At 38.0% G+C, this 15,410-nt stretch overlaps 2 protein-coding genes across 2 annotated transcripts; one reads left to right on the forward strand and one right to left on the reverse strand.

The window, feature by feature from the left end:
* The first annotated feature begins 1,196 nt into the window (after window positions 1–1,196).
* On the forward strand, window positions 1,197–7,861 carry LOC132121525 (male-specific lethal 1 homolog). The gene is made up of 9 exons (XM_059531017.1): window positions 1,197–1,485; window positions 2,116–2,803; window positions 3,346–3,527; window positions 3,609–3,919; window positions 3,998–4,062; window positions 4,412–4,479; window positions 6,561–6,688; window positions 6,815–6,887; window positions 6,970–7,861. The coding sequence occupies exons 2-9, from the start codon at window positions 2,189–2,191 to the stop codon at window positions 7,058–7,060; spliced, it is 1,533 nt and encodes a 510-aa protein (XP_059387000.1). The 5' UTR covers window positions 1,197–1,485; window positions 2,116–2,188; the 3' UTR covers window positions 7,061–7,861.
* A 939-nt stretch (window positions 7,862–8,800) lies between these two features.
* Window positions 8,801–11,380, reverse strand: chmp2a (charged multivesicular body protein 2A). The gene is made up of 6 exons (XM_059531018.1): window positions 11,205–11,380; window positions 10,429–10,596; window positions 10,149–10,328; window positions 9,930–10,060; window positions 9,599–9,660; window positions 8,801–9,515 (listed from the first exon to the last, which is right to left on the reverse strand). Exons 2-6 carry the CDS (start codon window positions 10,594–10,596, stop codon window positions 9,394–9,396), a joined length of 663 nt encoding a protein of 220 aa, XP_059387001.1. The 5' UTR covers window positions 11,205–11,380; the 3' UTR covers window positions 8,801–9,393.
* Window positions 11,381–15,410: the final 4,030 nt, after the last annotated feature.

The following is a 15,410-nucleotide window of genomic DNA, read 5'->3' on the forward strand; positions in this document are numbered from 1 at the left end:
CAGATTGCATAAGTCAAGTGAGATAATGAGCTTCAGGTTTTCTCAGTTTCTCAGAGAGAAAGCCCTCTGATTAGTGTTATGCAGTCTAATATAGACTAATGCAGCTGATTATATCATTTAAGACATACATTACTCTGTGGCCTCAGTGGTAATTATAAAATAACATCATAACTGCATTTGGAACATGCAGACGGTGGATAATTAAATAAAACGACACAACTTGTTTTCCTTTTTAAAGTGCCCCTCTTTCTGGGTTGCATCAAAACTAAGAAGAGAACGAGTTAGAAAAGTATTATCAATTGTACTATATCTCCCCCTGCTGGTGACACTAGTTAAACACATGTAAATCATCTCATGCCGCTGAAACCAGCAGGTGAAATTAGCTCCATTTGAATTTGATTTTTGAAATCATTATATTTTCTAATTTTTCATTCTTCCTTATCAGTTAATACATATGAACGATTTTTACGAGTGTAGATTTTTTACTAGTTTCAAACACACAAATACATAATGTATCCTGGAAAACAACAACAACAGTTTTGGCTAAAACAAAGGTCTGGAGATAAATTCCTTTTTTTTTTTTTTTTGCAATAAACACCATTTCTAAATAAGTGGGTATTTTTTTCTTCAAAGTGATGCAAAAGGGGGCAATTGGGTGAAATACTGTCATTAAAGTTTTATCATCAATGCAAAAAATACAGAGTTGACTTGTTTGTAAAATACAGATTTTGTACATAACACAAAGTATCAACAATACTCTCAATGTCAACAGAATACAGAATAACGAATACAGCTTTCGATAATTTGCTAAAAACTGAAAAGGATTTTTTAAAGCAGAAGACAGAAGAAACATGATACGATAGGATACAAATTAAAAGTCATTGCAAATTGACGTCGTTCTGCTTGCTTTTTTAACTGAAGATGAAATTATGTTGAGATAAGTTTTAAATTCTTTTAAAAAGATAGGGGACAATCGGTTGTTGTTAGTGAACTTACATTTGTGGATATAAAATTTGCAAAGATACATTTATAACAAAGCAAGCATTGTTTTAGTGAAATAATAACCATATATTGTCATTAAATAATGTCTTTAAAATTATGGACCCGTGTAATAATAATAATAATAATAATAATAATGATGATGAACCGAACGGAGTGCAAAACGTCAGAGGAAATGACGCTGGGAAGGTCGTTTCTTCAAGTGTGCACAGCATGATCATGTTCTCCATATTTTTCCCTCAGACGGACAACTAGCGTTACCATGCCAGAACTATCCTGACAAGTTTACATATGTTTACATATGTACCCAGTTTTAGTACATAGAACATTTTATACGCACACTGCCTTTTAATATCGCTGGAAAGACCCGTCACTCTGAATGTAAACACGTCCTGAGACGGCGCATGCGCACTGAGTCGAACGCGCTCCTAGATCGAGACATTGTGCAGATTCAAGCCTGAAAATGGGGGACAAACAGCAATAAAAGTAAAGTAGAATGCTTAATCAAAACGCGTTTCTTCAGATCATTGGGTGTTTGCCGTGAGTGAACCAGTAACTCTGTAAGAAATGCGGCATGGATTCAAACTCGTAGTGCAGCGAAAACCACTTAATATTTGATTACCTCGTTTGCTAACAGCGGCTAGCTAGCAATGAGGATCAAAATGGAGGCGCGCTATTTATTATTAGCTCGAGTTAAAATGGTTCATACATCTTGAACGATATGCATCATAGCGTTTTATAAGCAGATTCGCTAGTAGCTTTAGTATTATTGTAATAGATGTGTGCATGTCTTCACTCAAGACCAACCGGTAGTGAGCTGCAGTAATCTGTTGTTTATGACCAAACATCTGATTTATAGCCTTTTAGACAACTTGATATCGTAAAAGATATTATGTGAATGGTTTTAATGTTTTATTTTGTCTATGCTTACCCAGTAGATTTATTTTAACTTTATACAGAAGGTTTGGTTGCATGTATAGACAGGAAGGATATTCTTACGGTCCACAAATTTCCCCAGAATTCAAAGAGATCCTCAAAACAATGATTTTGGAACTAACATATATGTCACTTTGTTATTATATTGATTCTAATTTATTGATTTATATTCTTGTACAGGTTTGCAGACACACCATTGTTGATATCAACTCTATAGGAGCTATGGTTCTTTGGGTAGAGGCTTTTGTTCGCCATGAATATGCGACCCGAATGCTTTTCTAAAGTGGGATTGTACTCCGACAACTGTGACTTAAGGCCTTCTCAAACAAGACATCCAGTTAGTGTCCGAAGAGAGATTGGAGATCCTTTTGGTGACACTCCTGACAGGACCAGACCGCATCCGATCTTGGACAAGACTCTAGGTGGGAAAGCTGAACGGACCTCATTACCTTTAAAGCCTGGCAGAGAGTTGGCTGTCGCTTCAGAGGCTGGCTCTGTGGGCACAGAAACACTGTCATCTCAAACTAAACAAATGGGGGGTGAAGGCACCCCTGTAAAAAGTAAAACTCCTCTTGGACAGACCAACGCCATTGATAACAAGCCAGAGTTTGTATCCATGAATTCACATAGTAATTCTAGAGACCCTGTTGGTGAGAAAAGTGCCAAAGGGTTAGAGACTATGGGGGTGTCTAATGAACATTCGGAGGGCAAAAGGATGAATATGCGGAAACTCGCCAGTCATCCTCACGCACAAGCCACTTGCCTGAAACAGCTGCTTCTGCTTCAGCTGGACTTGATAGAGCAACAACAGCAACAGCTGCAGTCTAAGGACAAGGAAATAGATGAACTCAAATCAGACAGAGACACGGTATGTATGCAAGCGTTGGCGTCAGTAAGATTTTTTTAAATGATCACAAATGAAAAGCTTTCCATTCATCCAAAAAATTCTGGAAAAAAGATGCATCACAGTTTCCACAAAAATATTGAGCTGCACAACTGTTGTTTTGAAATTGGTAATGAATAAGAAATGTTTCTTGAGCACCAAATCAGCATATTAAAATGATTTCTAAAGGAGAATGTGACACTGGAGTAACAGCTGCTGAAAAATCAACTAAAATATGTTAAAATAGAAGGCGATATTTTAAATTGTAATATTTCACAATAATACTCTTTTTAATGTATTTTTTTAATAAATGCAGCCTTGGTGAGCACAAGACCCTTCTTTCATTTAAAAAAAAATATATATAAAAAACTTAAAAAATCTTACAAATCCCAAACATTTGAATGATAGTTTACAGGTCATGGTTTGTGGGATATTGACCCATGACATTGTTTTTTTTTTCTGATTTAGCAGCATAAAATTGGTTAATAGTTTATACTTGCATCCATTTTTTTTCTGCCTTGAAACAGTTGCTTGCCCGTATTGAGCGGATGGAGCGCCGTTTGCAGTTGTTAAGTAAGGAACCTCGTGACAAGAGGCTCTTCCAGCCACTAGAAAGATGGGTTCCTGACACAGATGACTTTTGGGAATCACAATCAGGTGACAGCACTCAAACTCAGGCATCTAAGTCAAGTGGCAAAGTGCAAAAGAGGTAAGACTGGGAAATTCACCTGTTAGTCACTCTTTTTGTGGCTTCTGCTTGACTGTTGTGACCTGTGAATACTCTGCCTAGGAAGTTCAACTTGTTAGATGCAAAGAATCAGAGGTCAAGGGGTAAGACCTCCAAAATGACCCCCCAAAAATTAGAGACAGAAGGGACATCACCATGTCAGCGTGACCTACGAAACAAGGAGACCCCAGAGAAGACAAATGTCATGAAATCATCCGGGCAGATGGACCCACAGCCAGAGGGAGAAAAAGACAGCAAAGAAACAGAAGATCTTCCGTACATGACAACAACTGAGATGTACCTTTGCTGCTGGCAGCAACCTCCGGCCTCTCCATTAAGGGATGAGTCTCCAAAGAAGGAAGAGGATGTTGCAAGTACGTGCTTGGCTCAAATGCAAAATGGCAGTTGTAAACATTGATTTACAAATTGTAATACACAAAATATTTCCTCAGTCCCATCATGGAGGGAAAACACCATGGAACCCCTTCAGGAGGAAGATGCTGTTGACATCCCTGAAGTAAGAGTCATTATTTGCATCATATATGTATTAAACGTAAAATCATTTGACTGACTTCACTCATGTTGTTCCAAACTTGTATAAATTGCTTTTTTTCTGATGAACACAGAAGGAGATATTTTGAAGAATGTTGGTATCCAAACAATTGATGGAAGCTCTTTGACGACCATAGTATTTGTTTCGATGTTACCAGCAACTTGTTTGGTTACCAACATTCTTGAAAATATATTGTCCGTAAAAAAAAAATTAACTTGAGATTGAGTAAATAACGGCAAAATGTAAATTTTTGTGTGAACTATTCCTTTAGTTATGAGGCCATTTGTCATTTTTCCATCTTTTTTTCCTTTAGAATCTTGATGATGGTGTTTTTCTGAAGCGGCACGCAAAGTTAGAACTGGATGAGAAGAGACGAAAAAGGTGAGATTTATTTTTAGACGATTGTTTTCCTGATCTGTGTTTGTGGCATCAACCCATTTTTAACCATTTTGTTTTAGCTTTTTCATGCACGTGAGAACTTTTCAAATGTTTTTTGGAAGGTTTTGAAATCTCTTGTGCTTACCAAGGCTTCATATAAATACAGTAAAAACATTAATATTGTGAAATATTATTACAATTTAAAATAAACTGAAGTTTGAAATGTAATTCAAATTATCCACATTTCTGTGATGGCAAAGCCGAATTTTCAGCAGCCATTACTGTAGCATTCAGTGTCACATGATCCTGGCATGACATGAAATATTTACTTGAGACTAAAATTCATCGATATTCAGCATACCTACTTAAATATATGCATATATAATAATAAAGATATCAGTTCCAGCTTGTGGTTAAATGAGGTCTGCACAACAAATACAGGTGCTGGTCATATAATTAGAATATAATCAAAAAGTTGATTTATTTCACTAATTCCATTCAAAACGTGAAACTTTTATATTATATTCATTCATTACACACAGTCTGGTATATTTCAAATGTTTATTTATTTTCATTTTGATTATTATAACTGACAACTAAGGAAAATCCCAAATTCAGTATCTCAGAAAATTAGAATATTACTTAAGACCAATACAAAGAAAGGATTTTTAGAAATCTTGGCCAACTGAAAAGTATGAGCATGTACAGCACTCAATACTTAGTTGGGGCTCCTTTTGCCTGAATTACTGCAGCAATGTGGCGTGGCATGGAGTCGATCAGTCTGTGGCACTGCTCAGGTGTTATGAGAGCCCAGGTTGCTCTGATAGTGGCCTTTAGCTCTTCTGCATTGTTGTGTCTGGAATATTGCATCTTCCTCTTCCCAATACCCCATAGATTTTCTATGGGGTTAAGGTCAGGCGAGTTTGCTGGCCAATTAAAAACAGGGATACCATGGTCCTTAAACCAGGTACTGGTAGCTTTGGCACTGTGTGCAGGGGCCAAGTCCTGTTGGAAAATGAAATCTGCATCTCCATAAAGTTGGTCAGCAGCAGGAAGCATGACGTGCTCTAAAATGTCCTGGTATACGGCTGACCTTGGACCTCAGAAAACACAGTGGACCAACACCAGCAGATGACATGGCTCCGCTAACCGTCACTGACTGGAAACTTTACACTGGACCTCAAGCAAAGTGGATTGTGTGCCTCTCCTCTCTTTCTCCAGACTCTGGGACCCTGATATCCAAAGGAAATGCAAAATTTACTTCCACTCAGCAGCAGTCCAGTCCTTTTTGTCTTTAGCCCAGACGAGACGCTTCTGACGTTGTCTGTTGTTCAAGAGTGGCTTGACACAAGGAATGCGACAGCTGAAACCCATGTCTTGCATACATCTGTCCGTATTGGTTCTTGAAGCACTGACTCCAGCTGCAGTCCACTCTTTGTGAATTTCCCCCACATTTTTGAATGGGTTTTGTTTCACAATCCTCTCCAGGATGCGGTTATCCCTATTGCTTGTACACTTTTTTTTCTTCCCTTCGCCTCTCTATTAATGTGCTTGGACACAGAGCTCTGTGAACAGCCAGCCTCTTTTGCAATGACCTTTTGTGTCTTGCCCTCCTAGTGCAAGATGTCAGTGGTCGTATTTTGGACAACTGTCAAATCAGCAGTCTTCCCCATGATTGTGTAGCTTACAAAACTAGACTGAGAGACCATTTAAAGGCTTTTCAGGTGTTTTGAGTTAATTAGCTGATTAGAGTGTGGCACCAGGTGTCTTCAATATTGAACCTTTTCACAATATTCTAATTTTCTGAGATACTGAATTTGGGATTTTCCTTAGTTGTCAGTCATAATCCTCAAAATTAGAAGAAATAAACATTTGAAATATATCAGTCTGTGTGTAATGTATGAATATAATATACAAGTTTCACTTTTTGAATGGAATTAGTGAAATAAACTTTTTGATGATATTCTAATTATATGACCAGCACCTGTATAGTAATATGTTTCAAATAAAAAGTTCACTGTTTATGTACAGTTATTAACTGCCTGAAACAACACTTGCTTTTAATTTGCATGCTCTTCTGTTAGATGGGACATTCAGAGAATACGTGAACAGCGTATACTTCAAAGACTGCAGCAGCGCATGGAGAAGAAAAAGACAAATGTTCAGGAGAGTGAGCCAGAATTATTCTCTTTTTACCCTGATGTGGACAATGGTATGGGTCTTAGATGCATTTCATAAAATATTTTTTTTTTTATTGATTTTATAAACGCAAAAAGCTGTTATCATATTATATACCATATTTTCTTTATATGTTCCACATTACTTTCCTCTTGTACAGTGGAGGCCATCATGGTAACACCCTTTCTGCCAGTAGTGGCATTTGGTCGGCCTTTGCCCAGTTTGCCTCAACAGTAAGAAATAATCTTCAGATTAACATATAACTGCTTTTAATACTGTTTAAGTGTCATATAACAATCATTTGCTGTCTGCCAGAAATTTTGAGCTGCCCTGGCTTGATGAAAGAAGTCGATGTCGCATTGAAAACCAGAAGAAACAAACTCCCCACAGGACATGTCGCAAATGAGTTGCACATATTCTTGCTATGTGTCTTGAGTTAAGTACCATACAGAGGAATGCTACTTCATGTCCTGTAACAGAACATGGGGTTGAACAGGCAAAGCAGCAGTGTATTCATTTTATTGTGCCCTGATAATAAAGCACTAACTGCCCGGCTAACTGCTATTTTAGTTCCCTCACAGTCAGTGTGTGGCCTTGATTAAATCCTCTTCTTGTTGTCCTGTTCTGTGTACTTTCATTGAGGCTAAGTGATATTGATCATTGCAGGCTTTCCTGCAAATACTGTTTTAATGTGCACTAGACTGTGGTTATGGAGTACTGCTGCACATTTGCATGTAATGCCTCAATGTTTGTGTTGAGAGTGACTTTAAAGAGCTTTTGCAAATGTTTTTGTGCATGAATGTCTTGATGAATCTTATGCCTAAAAACGTACATATTTTTGTAAGCATAGTGTAGTTGTTTAGAGGGAAAGAAATTGTCAGGATTGGAGTAAGGATGCTAAAATGCGTAGATGAATGCCCCGTTGTAAAATAGTAGGTATGAATTGAGTGTATGGCCATTCAAGTGTCTCCGAAGCTGTTCAGCATCCCATGCAGGTTTAAAGACAATGCCCTTAACGTTATTTTTGGATCAGTTAGTTGGTCTGTTGATGTTGTTTTTGTTGTACCTCAACTTTCTTATTGAAAATACATTTATTTTATCTTAAAACCTTATCCATGTCCAGAAGTGTTGCTAGTCATTATTCATTTTGCATAAATTCTGTGTGTCACAGGATTTATTTCAGGGCATTTCCTAAAGATATTTTTGTTCTAACTTAAAATTGATTTTGTTATTGTGTTGATTCTGTGAGCACCACACATAAGGTTTTTTTTTTTTTTGAATGTCTGCAACTGGACCTCTGTAAATATCTTTACTGAGACACATTGGCTCTAAATAAGGAAAACATTGCTGTTATTTTTTTATTTAATTTCAGAAAAGTGTTGTTTGTTCAGCATAGATATTATATTGATAGCATTATTTACAAAGTAAAAAATTTTGTTTTTCAGGAAAAAAAAATAAAAACTCACTTTGTGATTTCCTAATTGACACTCCGTTTTTAATGTCTTACATGTCCATGTTTGTTGTTACTGTAGTATTTTATTATTATTATTTGATTCAAATCACTTGAAATGTGATTTGGTCGATTGTGAAAACGATTTATTCTAAGACTAAATATTTAAGTATTTTGTGTTTTTCAAATAGTATATAAATAATACAGTTTAATCTTATGTTTGTATATAAGTGTCAATTTGGGGGTAAATTAATTGTAATGTTTTTTTCTCAATTTGGTAAATGCACAAACTACTTTCTGCGAATTACCCATGCATGCAAGAGTATATGTGACAGCCACTGTAAAACAACTGTAACACCATATATCACAGAAAACACTCATTCAATTCATAGTAAGTGTGAAAAAACAAAAGAAAAACAAATTGCAAAATAACAATTCAAATATTCAAAACATACCACCTCTTGATTCACCATGAGATAAATACACTAATATTTCTTTTTTAAATTTCAATAAGTCTTTAGATTATTTTCTGACAAAACGAGCTTTGGAAAACTTCCTCTCTATATATTTTGTTTTATTAAATAACCAAACTTATTATGAGATGTTGCCTTGCACAAACTTTAGAGTTTATGAAAGTTTAGAGTTTACTGAACACGCCTGGATAAATAGAGATTCGATCACTTTGAGAAAAAATGATGACATAAACCACCAAATTTATTATATGTAGGTATTTACTACTAAAAGATCAAGATGAATATATTATTAGAAGATCATGATCGTATAATAGCACAGGTATTTGAAAGATAATTCTCTTGTATGAACAGACTGAAAACTGGAATGACTCCATTTTGCACTATTTATATAAAAGTTTAGTATCAGCAACTATGTTTATGATAATTAAAAGATGACGTGTGATAAACCGGTTTTCATAATAATGAAATATTTAGTGTTAAGTTTTCCTCAAAAGATCAAGTTGGAATCTCGGAGTAACAGATTCTTTTGTTGATTTCATCTCCTTCAAAAAAGGATTTGTCTAAACAGAAGGCTTGAGATCAGTCTGATGCATTGCATCTTCATTTGGGTAAGGTGTTTGGTAATATTTCTACAGCACGTCATAAAAGGAGACAGAAAAACAAAAAGGAATTTTAAAAAAATTTAAAGCGTCTAATGTCGGGAAGAAAAAAAAACAGCATTCACATCCTCCCTCTTTTGAATCAGTCTACATTTTAGTGAAGCAAGCTTTCCGCAAACAGTTCCAAATCAAACCCTTTACTAAAGTCCTCTCATTCTCAGTCTCTCCTGAGGTTATTCAGCCTCTCCTCCAAGTCAGCATCAGCATCTGCCAGCGTAGCCTGTGGTTCAGCCTTCTTCCCAGTCGCAACCGAGAGATTTCCTCCAGTAGAAGGCAGGTCTGTTTGAATGAAATAACAGGTAATATAAAAACGGCATAGGGTGTAATTGTTTACGGTTTATGGTGGTGTCTTTTTTGCTTACTTGAAAGTTCATCAGAAAGATTCAAACCCAGCTCATCCAGAACTTGAGAAACCACAGCATCACTACATTCAAAGCAACAAGTGCAGTCAGCATATAAAATATTATTATTATCAATGCATAACAGTTGTTATGCTTTATGTTTCTGTGGAAACCATGAGGTATTTTTATTTATTTTTTTAATTCTTTGATGAACAAAGTTCAAAAGAACGGCATTGAAATCAAACAGAAATCTAAAATTATAATTATAAATGTCTATACTGTCACTTTCTGAACAAAAGTGGAATAAATTGATAAATAAATACACACACACACACATATATTTTTTTTTCACCTCTCCTCTTCATCATCTTCATCCCCCATTGCATCATCAATTGCATCATTCATCATCTCCTCCTTCATGTCCATGATTTCACTTTGGCGCTCAAACTCCATCATGATCTTCTGAATCTGTGGCAACTTCAACTGCATTGAGAGGAAAAGCAATTCACATCAACAAGCTGCCTGTCGGCAAGAGAACCAGAAATTGAAAATGCTACAGCACATATAGTACCTGTCTATTCATGGTGGCCATAGCTTTGGTGACTCCTTTCATAGCTTGCGCCATGCTGTTGTTTGATTTGAGGGTTTGGATTTTAAGGCTGACAGCTTGAATATTGGCTTTCATCATGATGAATTTCTTGACGTATCGTCTTGTGCGCACCAAGTCCTTGGCCATGATCTTCACAGCATCCTGTCGGACAAAGAATGTTACTTGCACTCGACTCAAGAGAGACTTCACAGACCTGCTGGTGACATTAAAGACACCAATGTTAAATTAAAACTCTCCTTACCATCTGTCCTTGTTTGGCCATTTTCTTAATGTCAGCAATTATTTTCTTTTCCTGTTGTTCCAGTCTCTGGCGTTCTCTGTCTAGATCTCTCATTGCTCTATTAAGTGCTCTCTGATTCTGTCTGAGCATCTCCTCCGGAGTCTTTCTTTTTCCAAAAAGGAACTCCATCTGACATGAACAAATACAAAACAAAAAAACAAAAAAGACTAGACTGTTAGAAGTTTGAATGAAAATTTAAAGGGTTTCTATTATCTGCTAAACGTCCAAATTGGACTACAGAAAGACGATTAAGTCACAGAAAAGGAATTCAGATGTCCACATGCGATTTGATGACGGTGTCTCTGTCACATGATGCCATGACATCACTGTTTGCAGGCATGTCATCTGGGACTGTTAACAATTGGTTTCTACAGCTACTGGCAAATTAAAATATTTTACATGCTATGAATCAAGTGACATCATCCCAGCTGTAATAGCTATTTCTTCTCAATTTAATATTGAGAAAATATTATAACATATAACATAACCCTACAGTGTTATGTTCTCAATGACAATGAACTGGGACATTTAGCACAATAAACACTGAAACTTGCTCGAAACACTAAAAAGGACGACGATAATTCAGACAGAAACTTTGAAAAATAACATGTTTAATGATTATCCTTTCGTAAAAATGACCAAGACCCTTCTCAAATAATAATAATAAGATCTGTTGCTAAAATTAGCTCAGGAAAAGAAAGAAAACCCGGTGCCTATCATATCGCTCTCATTTTTACCTTGACTGTTTTAATGTGGAAAACGACCACCAGAGATGCCAGAAACGTTAGCTGAACAGACCAAATATCACACCGTCGTTTGTTTCTTCTACACTTTATTTAAAGTTACCGTTCGTCGATCCACCCGATTGTTTTCTCCACTTTAAAACTTCTTCCGCATATGAATGTCAATACTTCCTTTGTATATGTCTACGTCACCGGAAACGCGTCATTACTATACTTTCCACAAACAACAGTGACATTTACATTACGTTTACACTTAGTCATTAAGCAGACGCTTTTATCCAAAGCGACTTAAAAATGAGGACAATGGAAGCAATCAAAATCAACTAAAGAGCAATGATATACACGTGCTATAACAAGTATCAGTTATCTTAAACACAGTACTCGTAGCAAGGGCTTTTAAATAATCTAATAAATAAAAAGAAAAAAACAGATAGAATAGAAAAAAGAATAGAGCTATCTAGTGTTAGAGGTCTTTTTTTTTTTACATTTATTTCAGGAATGCATACATTTCTGATATTATTCTGAAAGCGGTCTGGTCAAATCCTTACAAATTTTGTATTTTGAACAAAGTTAAAGAGGCACAAACTTTAACTTTTTATTCTATTTGAATATACTTTTAAAATTTACCCATGTAAAGTAGCTCTTTCTAAATTCATGGACATTGACAATAATTGCATTTTCAATAATTGCATTTTTTCTTCTTTTTTTATGAGGAAGACTTCTCATTTATTTTATAATTGTGATTTGTCTTTTAGATTTAGGTCCGTTGTTAGTGCCTTTTTATTTGTTCAAAGAAATGTTAATTACATACTCTCTTTTAAAGATGTTATTTGCACTTATTCACACAAAAGCAAAAATGATTGAGTGTGTTGTTAACTTTAACATTTTACAAGGTAAATATTGCATTCATTAAAAAAAAAAAAAAAAAAAAAGCGAGATGCATACCAAAATGTCATTTATTTTTATTAGAAATGGAATCTTTGAATGAGTCTGTAATGCAAATTAATAACAAAGAGAATGCCATACTATTAGATTTCCTAGAGGATTTTTCATTCTTGTATAGCTCCCCCACTGTAATCCCTCACTTTGCCTAAGGAAGAAGGAAGATAATTTGAACTATTGTGTAGTTGTTTATATGTATGTTTATAATAATAATTATTACTTTATATACTTTATTTCTTTCATTCTCTTCTCTTAAAAGCTGTTCTGCAGATTAAGATTATTCTTCTTTCTTGTGTATGTGGAATTAATTGTTAAAACCAGTGCTTAATTTGTTAATTGCGAGGTCCCGGAACAAAGCGGGGTAACAGATCCGGCATGTGATTACAGGAGGGAGAGGTAACGGAACATTCGCGTAATCACATTGCTGAACCAGTTTAAGTGATTTTAAGAGCGTGCACCAGTTGCATTTAGTCTGTAAGGTCATGAATAACATGGAAATGCCATGCGATTTTAAAACAACAATTTCCAGGACTAAAAACTTTTTGAAAAGGTTTTATTTTTCAAATCTCTGTGTAATAGAGTTATATTTAATCATGTCCTATAGTTCTGTGGGGGACTATGTGTAGCTAGCTATATCGCATGGTTTTGACGATTCGTGTACCAGAGAGACACAGGAGAGAGTAGATCCAATTGCTAGTATTTATTAAATCAAGGGTAATCCAAATCGTGGTCGAACAAGCCAAGGTCAAAGCCAAACAGACAGTCCAAAATAAACAAACAAATAAACAAAGGAGGGAACAGGAAAGGGAACTCGGAAGACGAGAGGTTAGGGTGAATCTCGGAAGACGAGAAGACGAAGGGGAATCTCGGATGACGAGAAGGCTGATAACACGGAGGGTAAGGACTCCATACAAACAACAGGAAAAGACTGGTATTTATAGGGAGGCTAATGACAATAAAGTGACTGCACCTGGTGCAATTAACAGGAGTGCAATTACTGTGATAAAATGGGAAAAACAGAGACAAGAGAAGTGCAACACAAAACAAGGAGTCCAGGAGGGTGGTGGACCGGCGGAGGATCAGGGGGAGGGATGGAGGGCCAGGTCCTTAGAGGGAAACAGAACAAAAGACACAGACAAGAAACCCAGGAGGGAGGTGGACCGGCGGAGGATCAGGGGGAGGGACGGAGGGCCAGGTCCATAGGAGGAAACAGAAAAAAATAAAATAAAATAAAAAAATAAACACAAAAACACAAGTCCAGACATCACGTGACGCCCACCAGGGCGGAGCAGAAGACCCCCACATCCGTGCGGCCGAAGCAGACGCCCCCCCAGGGCGGAGCAGAAGACCACCACAACCGTGTGGTCAGAACGGACGAGGCAGATGGACACCAGGGCGGAGCAGAAGACCACCACAACCGTGCGGCCGGACCAACAGGAGGACAAGTCTGGTTGGGCAAGTCTGAAACATAGAACATGAACATGTTACGGGTAGCCTCCGTGGCCACAACAGGAACAGTCGGGTGCTCAGAGAGTTCGACTGAGACATGACGAGTCTCTGGAAGTTCCGCAGAGGCGAGGAGAGACTCTGGTAGTTCAGCAGAGACGTGGAACGGTTCTGGTAGTTCATCAGAGACGTGGAGAGGCTCTTATAGTTCAGCAGAGATGTGGGGAGGCTCTGGTAGTTCAGAGACGTGGAGAGGCTCTGGTAGTTCCACAGAGAAGTGACAAGACTCTGGTAATCCTATGGTGTTTATACTGGATTCCAGAAGATCGGTGCTGACTTGACTCTGCTCATGAAGATTATTGGTGACTTGCATTTGTTCATGAAGATCATTTGTGACTTGTATTTGTTCATGAAGATCGGTGGTGACTTGCCTTTGTTCATGAAGATCACTGGTGACTTGAATTCTCCCATGAAGAACCCTGGTGATTTGACTCGGTCCTTGAAGATCACCAGTGACTTGACTCGGTCCTTGAAGATCACCAGTGACTTGACTCGGTCCTTGAAGATCACCAGTGACTAGCCTTGACTCTGGAAGGTCCACGGTAACTAGACCTGACTCTGGAAGGTCAATGGTGACTAGCCCTGATTCTGGAAGGTCAAAGGTGACTAACCCTGACTCTGGAAGGTCAATGGTGACTAACCCTGACTCTGGAAGGTCAATGGTGACTAACCCTAACTCTGGAGGGTCCACGAGCCCCTGACTCGACTCTGGAGGGTCCACGAGTCCCTGACTCAACTCTGGAAGGTCAACAGGAACTAACCCTGACTCTGAAAGGTCAACAGTGACTGACCCTGACTCTGGAAAGTCAATGGTGACTAGCCCTGACTCTGGAAGGTTGACAGTGACTAACCCTGACTCTGGAGGGTCCACGAGCACCTGACTCTACTCTGGAGGGTCCACGAGCATCCGACTCGACTCTGGAGGGTCAACCAGAACCTGACTCAACTCTGGAAACTCAACGGGCACCTGACTCGACTCTGGAAGGTCAACAGGAACTAGCCATGACTCTGGAAGGTCGATGGTGACTAACCCTGACTCTGGAAGGTCGACGGTGATTAACCCTGACTCTGGAGGGTCCATGAGCACCTGACTCGACTCTGGAGGGTCCACGAGCACCTGACTCGACTCTGGAGGGTCAACCGGAACCTGACTCAACTCTGGAAAGTCAACGGGCACCTGACTCGACTCTGGAAGGTCAACAGGAACTAGCCATGACTCTGGAAGGTCGATGGTGACTAACCCTGACTCTGGAAGGGTAATCCAAATCGTGGTCGAACAAGCCAAGGTCAAAGCCAAACAGACAGTCCAAAATAAACAAACAAATAAACAAAGGAGGGAACAGGAAAGGGAACTCGGAAGACGAGAGGTTAGGGTGAATCTCGGAAGACGAGAAGACGAAGGGGAATCTCGGATGACGAGAAGGCTGATAACACGGAGGGTAAGGACTCCATACAAGCAACAGGAAAAGACTGGTATTTATAGGGAGGCTAATGACAATAAAGTGACTGCACCTGGTGCAATTAACAGGAGTGCAATTACTGTGATGACAGGACAAGACTAAAGGAATTCTAGTGCCTACGGTGAAGTGCCTAAGGGGAAGTGAGCCCACTAGTGGACACCCAGGGAAACAGAGACTAGACAGCGTGACAATGGTTTTAATAATTCTCGCAGCTTTCAAGTTTATAATGGGCGCAATTCCTTCATTTATTTAACATAGCTTAGGTTTGAATAATAAAATAAATCAACACAAA

Source organism: Carassius carassius, chromosome 39 (assembly GCF_963082965.1).
Source record: "Carassius carassius chromosome 39, fCarCar2.1, whole genome shotgun sequence".
In the NCBI taxonomy this organism is placed as follows: Eukaryota; Metazoa; Chordata; class Actinopteri; order Cypriniformes; family Cyprinidae; genus Carassius; species Carassius carassius.

Bases quoted from the DNA above. Each gene is read 5' to 3' on its own strand.
- LOC132121525 (XM_059531017.1), top strand. From the start codon at position 2,189: ATGAATATGCGACCCGAATGCTTTTCTAAAGTGGGATTGTACTCCGAC. The intron at 4,480-6,560 runs GTGAGATTTATT...CTCTTCTGTTAG, and splicing joins GATGAGAAGAGACGAAAAAG to ATGGGACATTCAGAGAATAC. The intron at 6,888-6,969 runs GTAAGAAATAAT...GCTGTCTGCCAG, and splicing joins TTGCCCAGTTTGCCTCAACA to AAATTTTGAGCTGCCCTGGC.
- chmp2a (XM_059531018.1), bottom strand. From the start codon at position 10,596: ATGGAGTTCCTTTTTGGAAAAAGAAAGACTCCGGAGGAGATGCTCAGA. The intron at 9,661-9,929 runs GTGAAAAAAAAA...CTTTGAATGTAG, and splicing joins GAAGATGATGAAGAGGAGAG to TGATGCTGTGGTTTCTCAAG. The intron at 9,516-9,598 runs GTAAGCAAAAAA...TCATTCAAACAG, and splicing joins TCTTTCTGATGAACTTTCAA to ACCTGCCTTCTACTGGAGGA.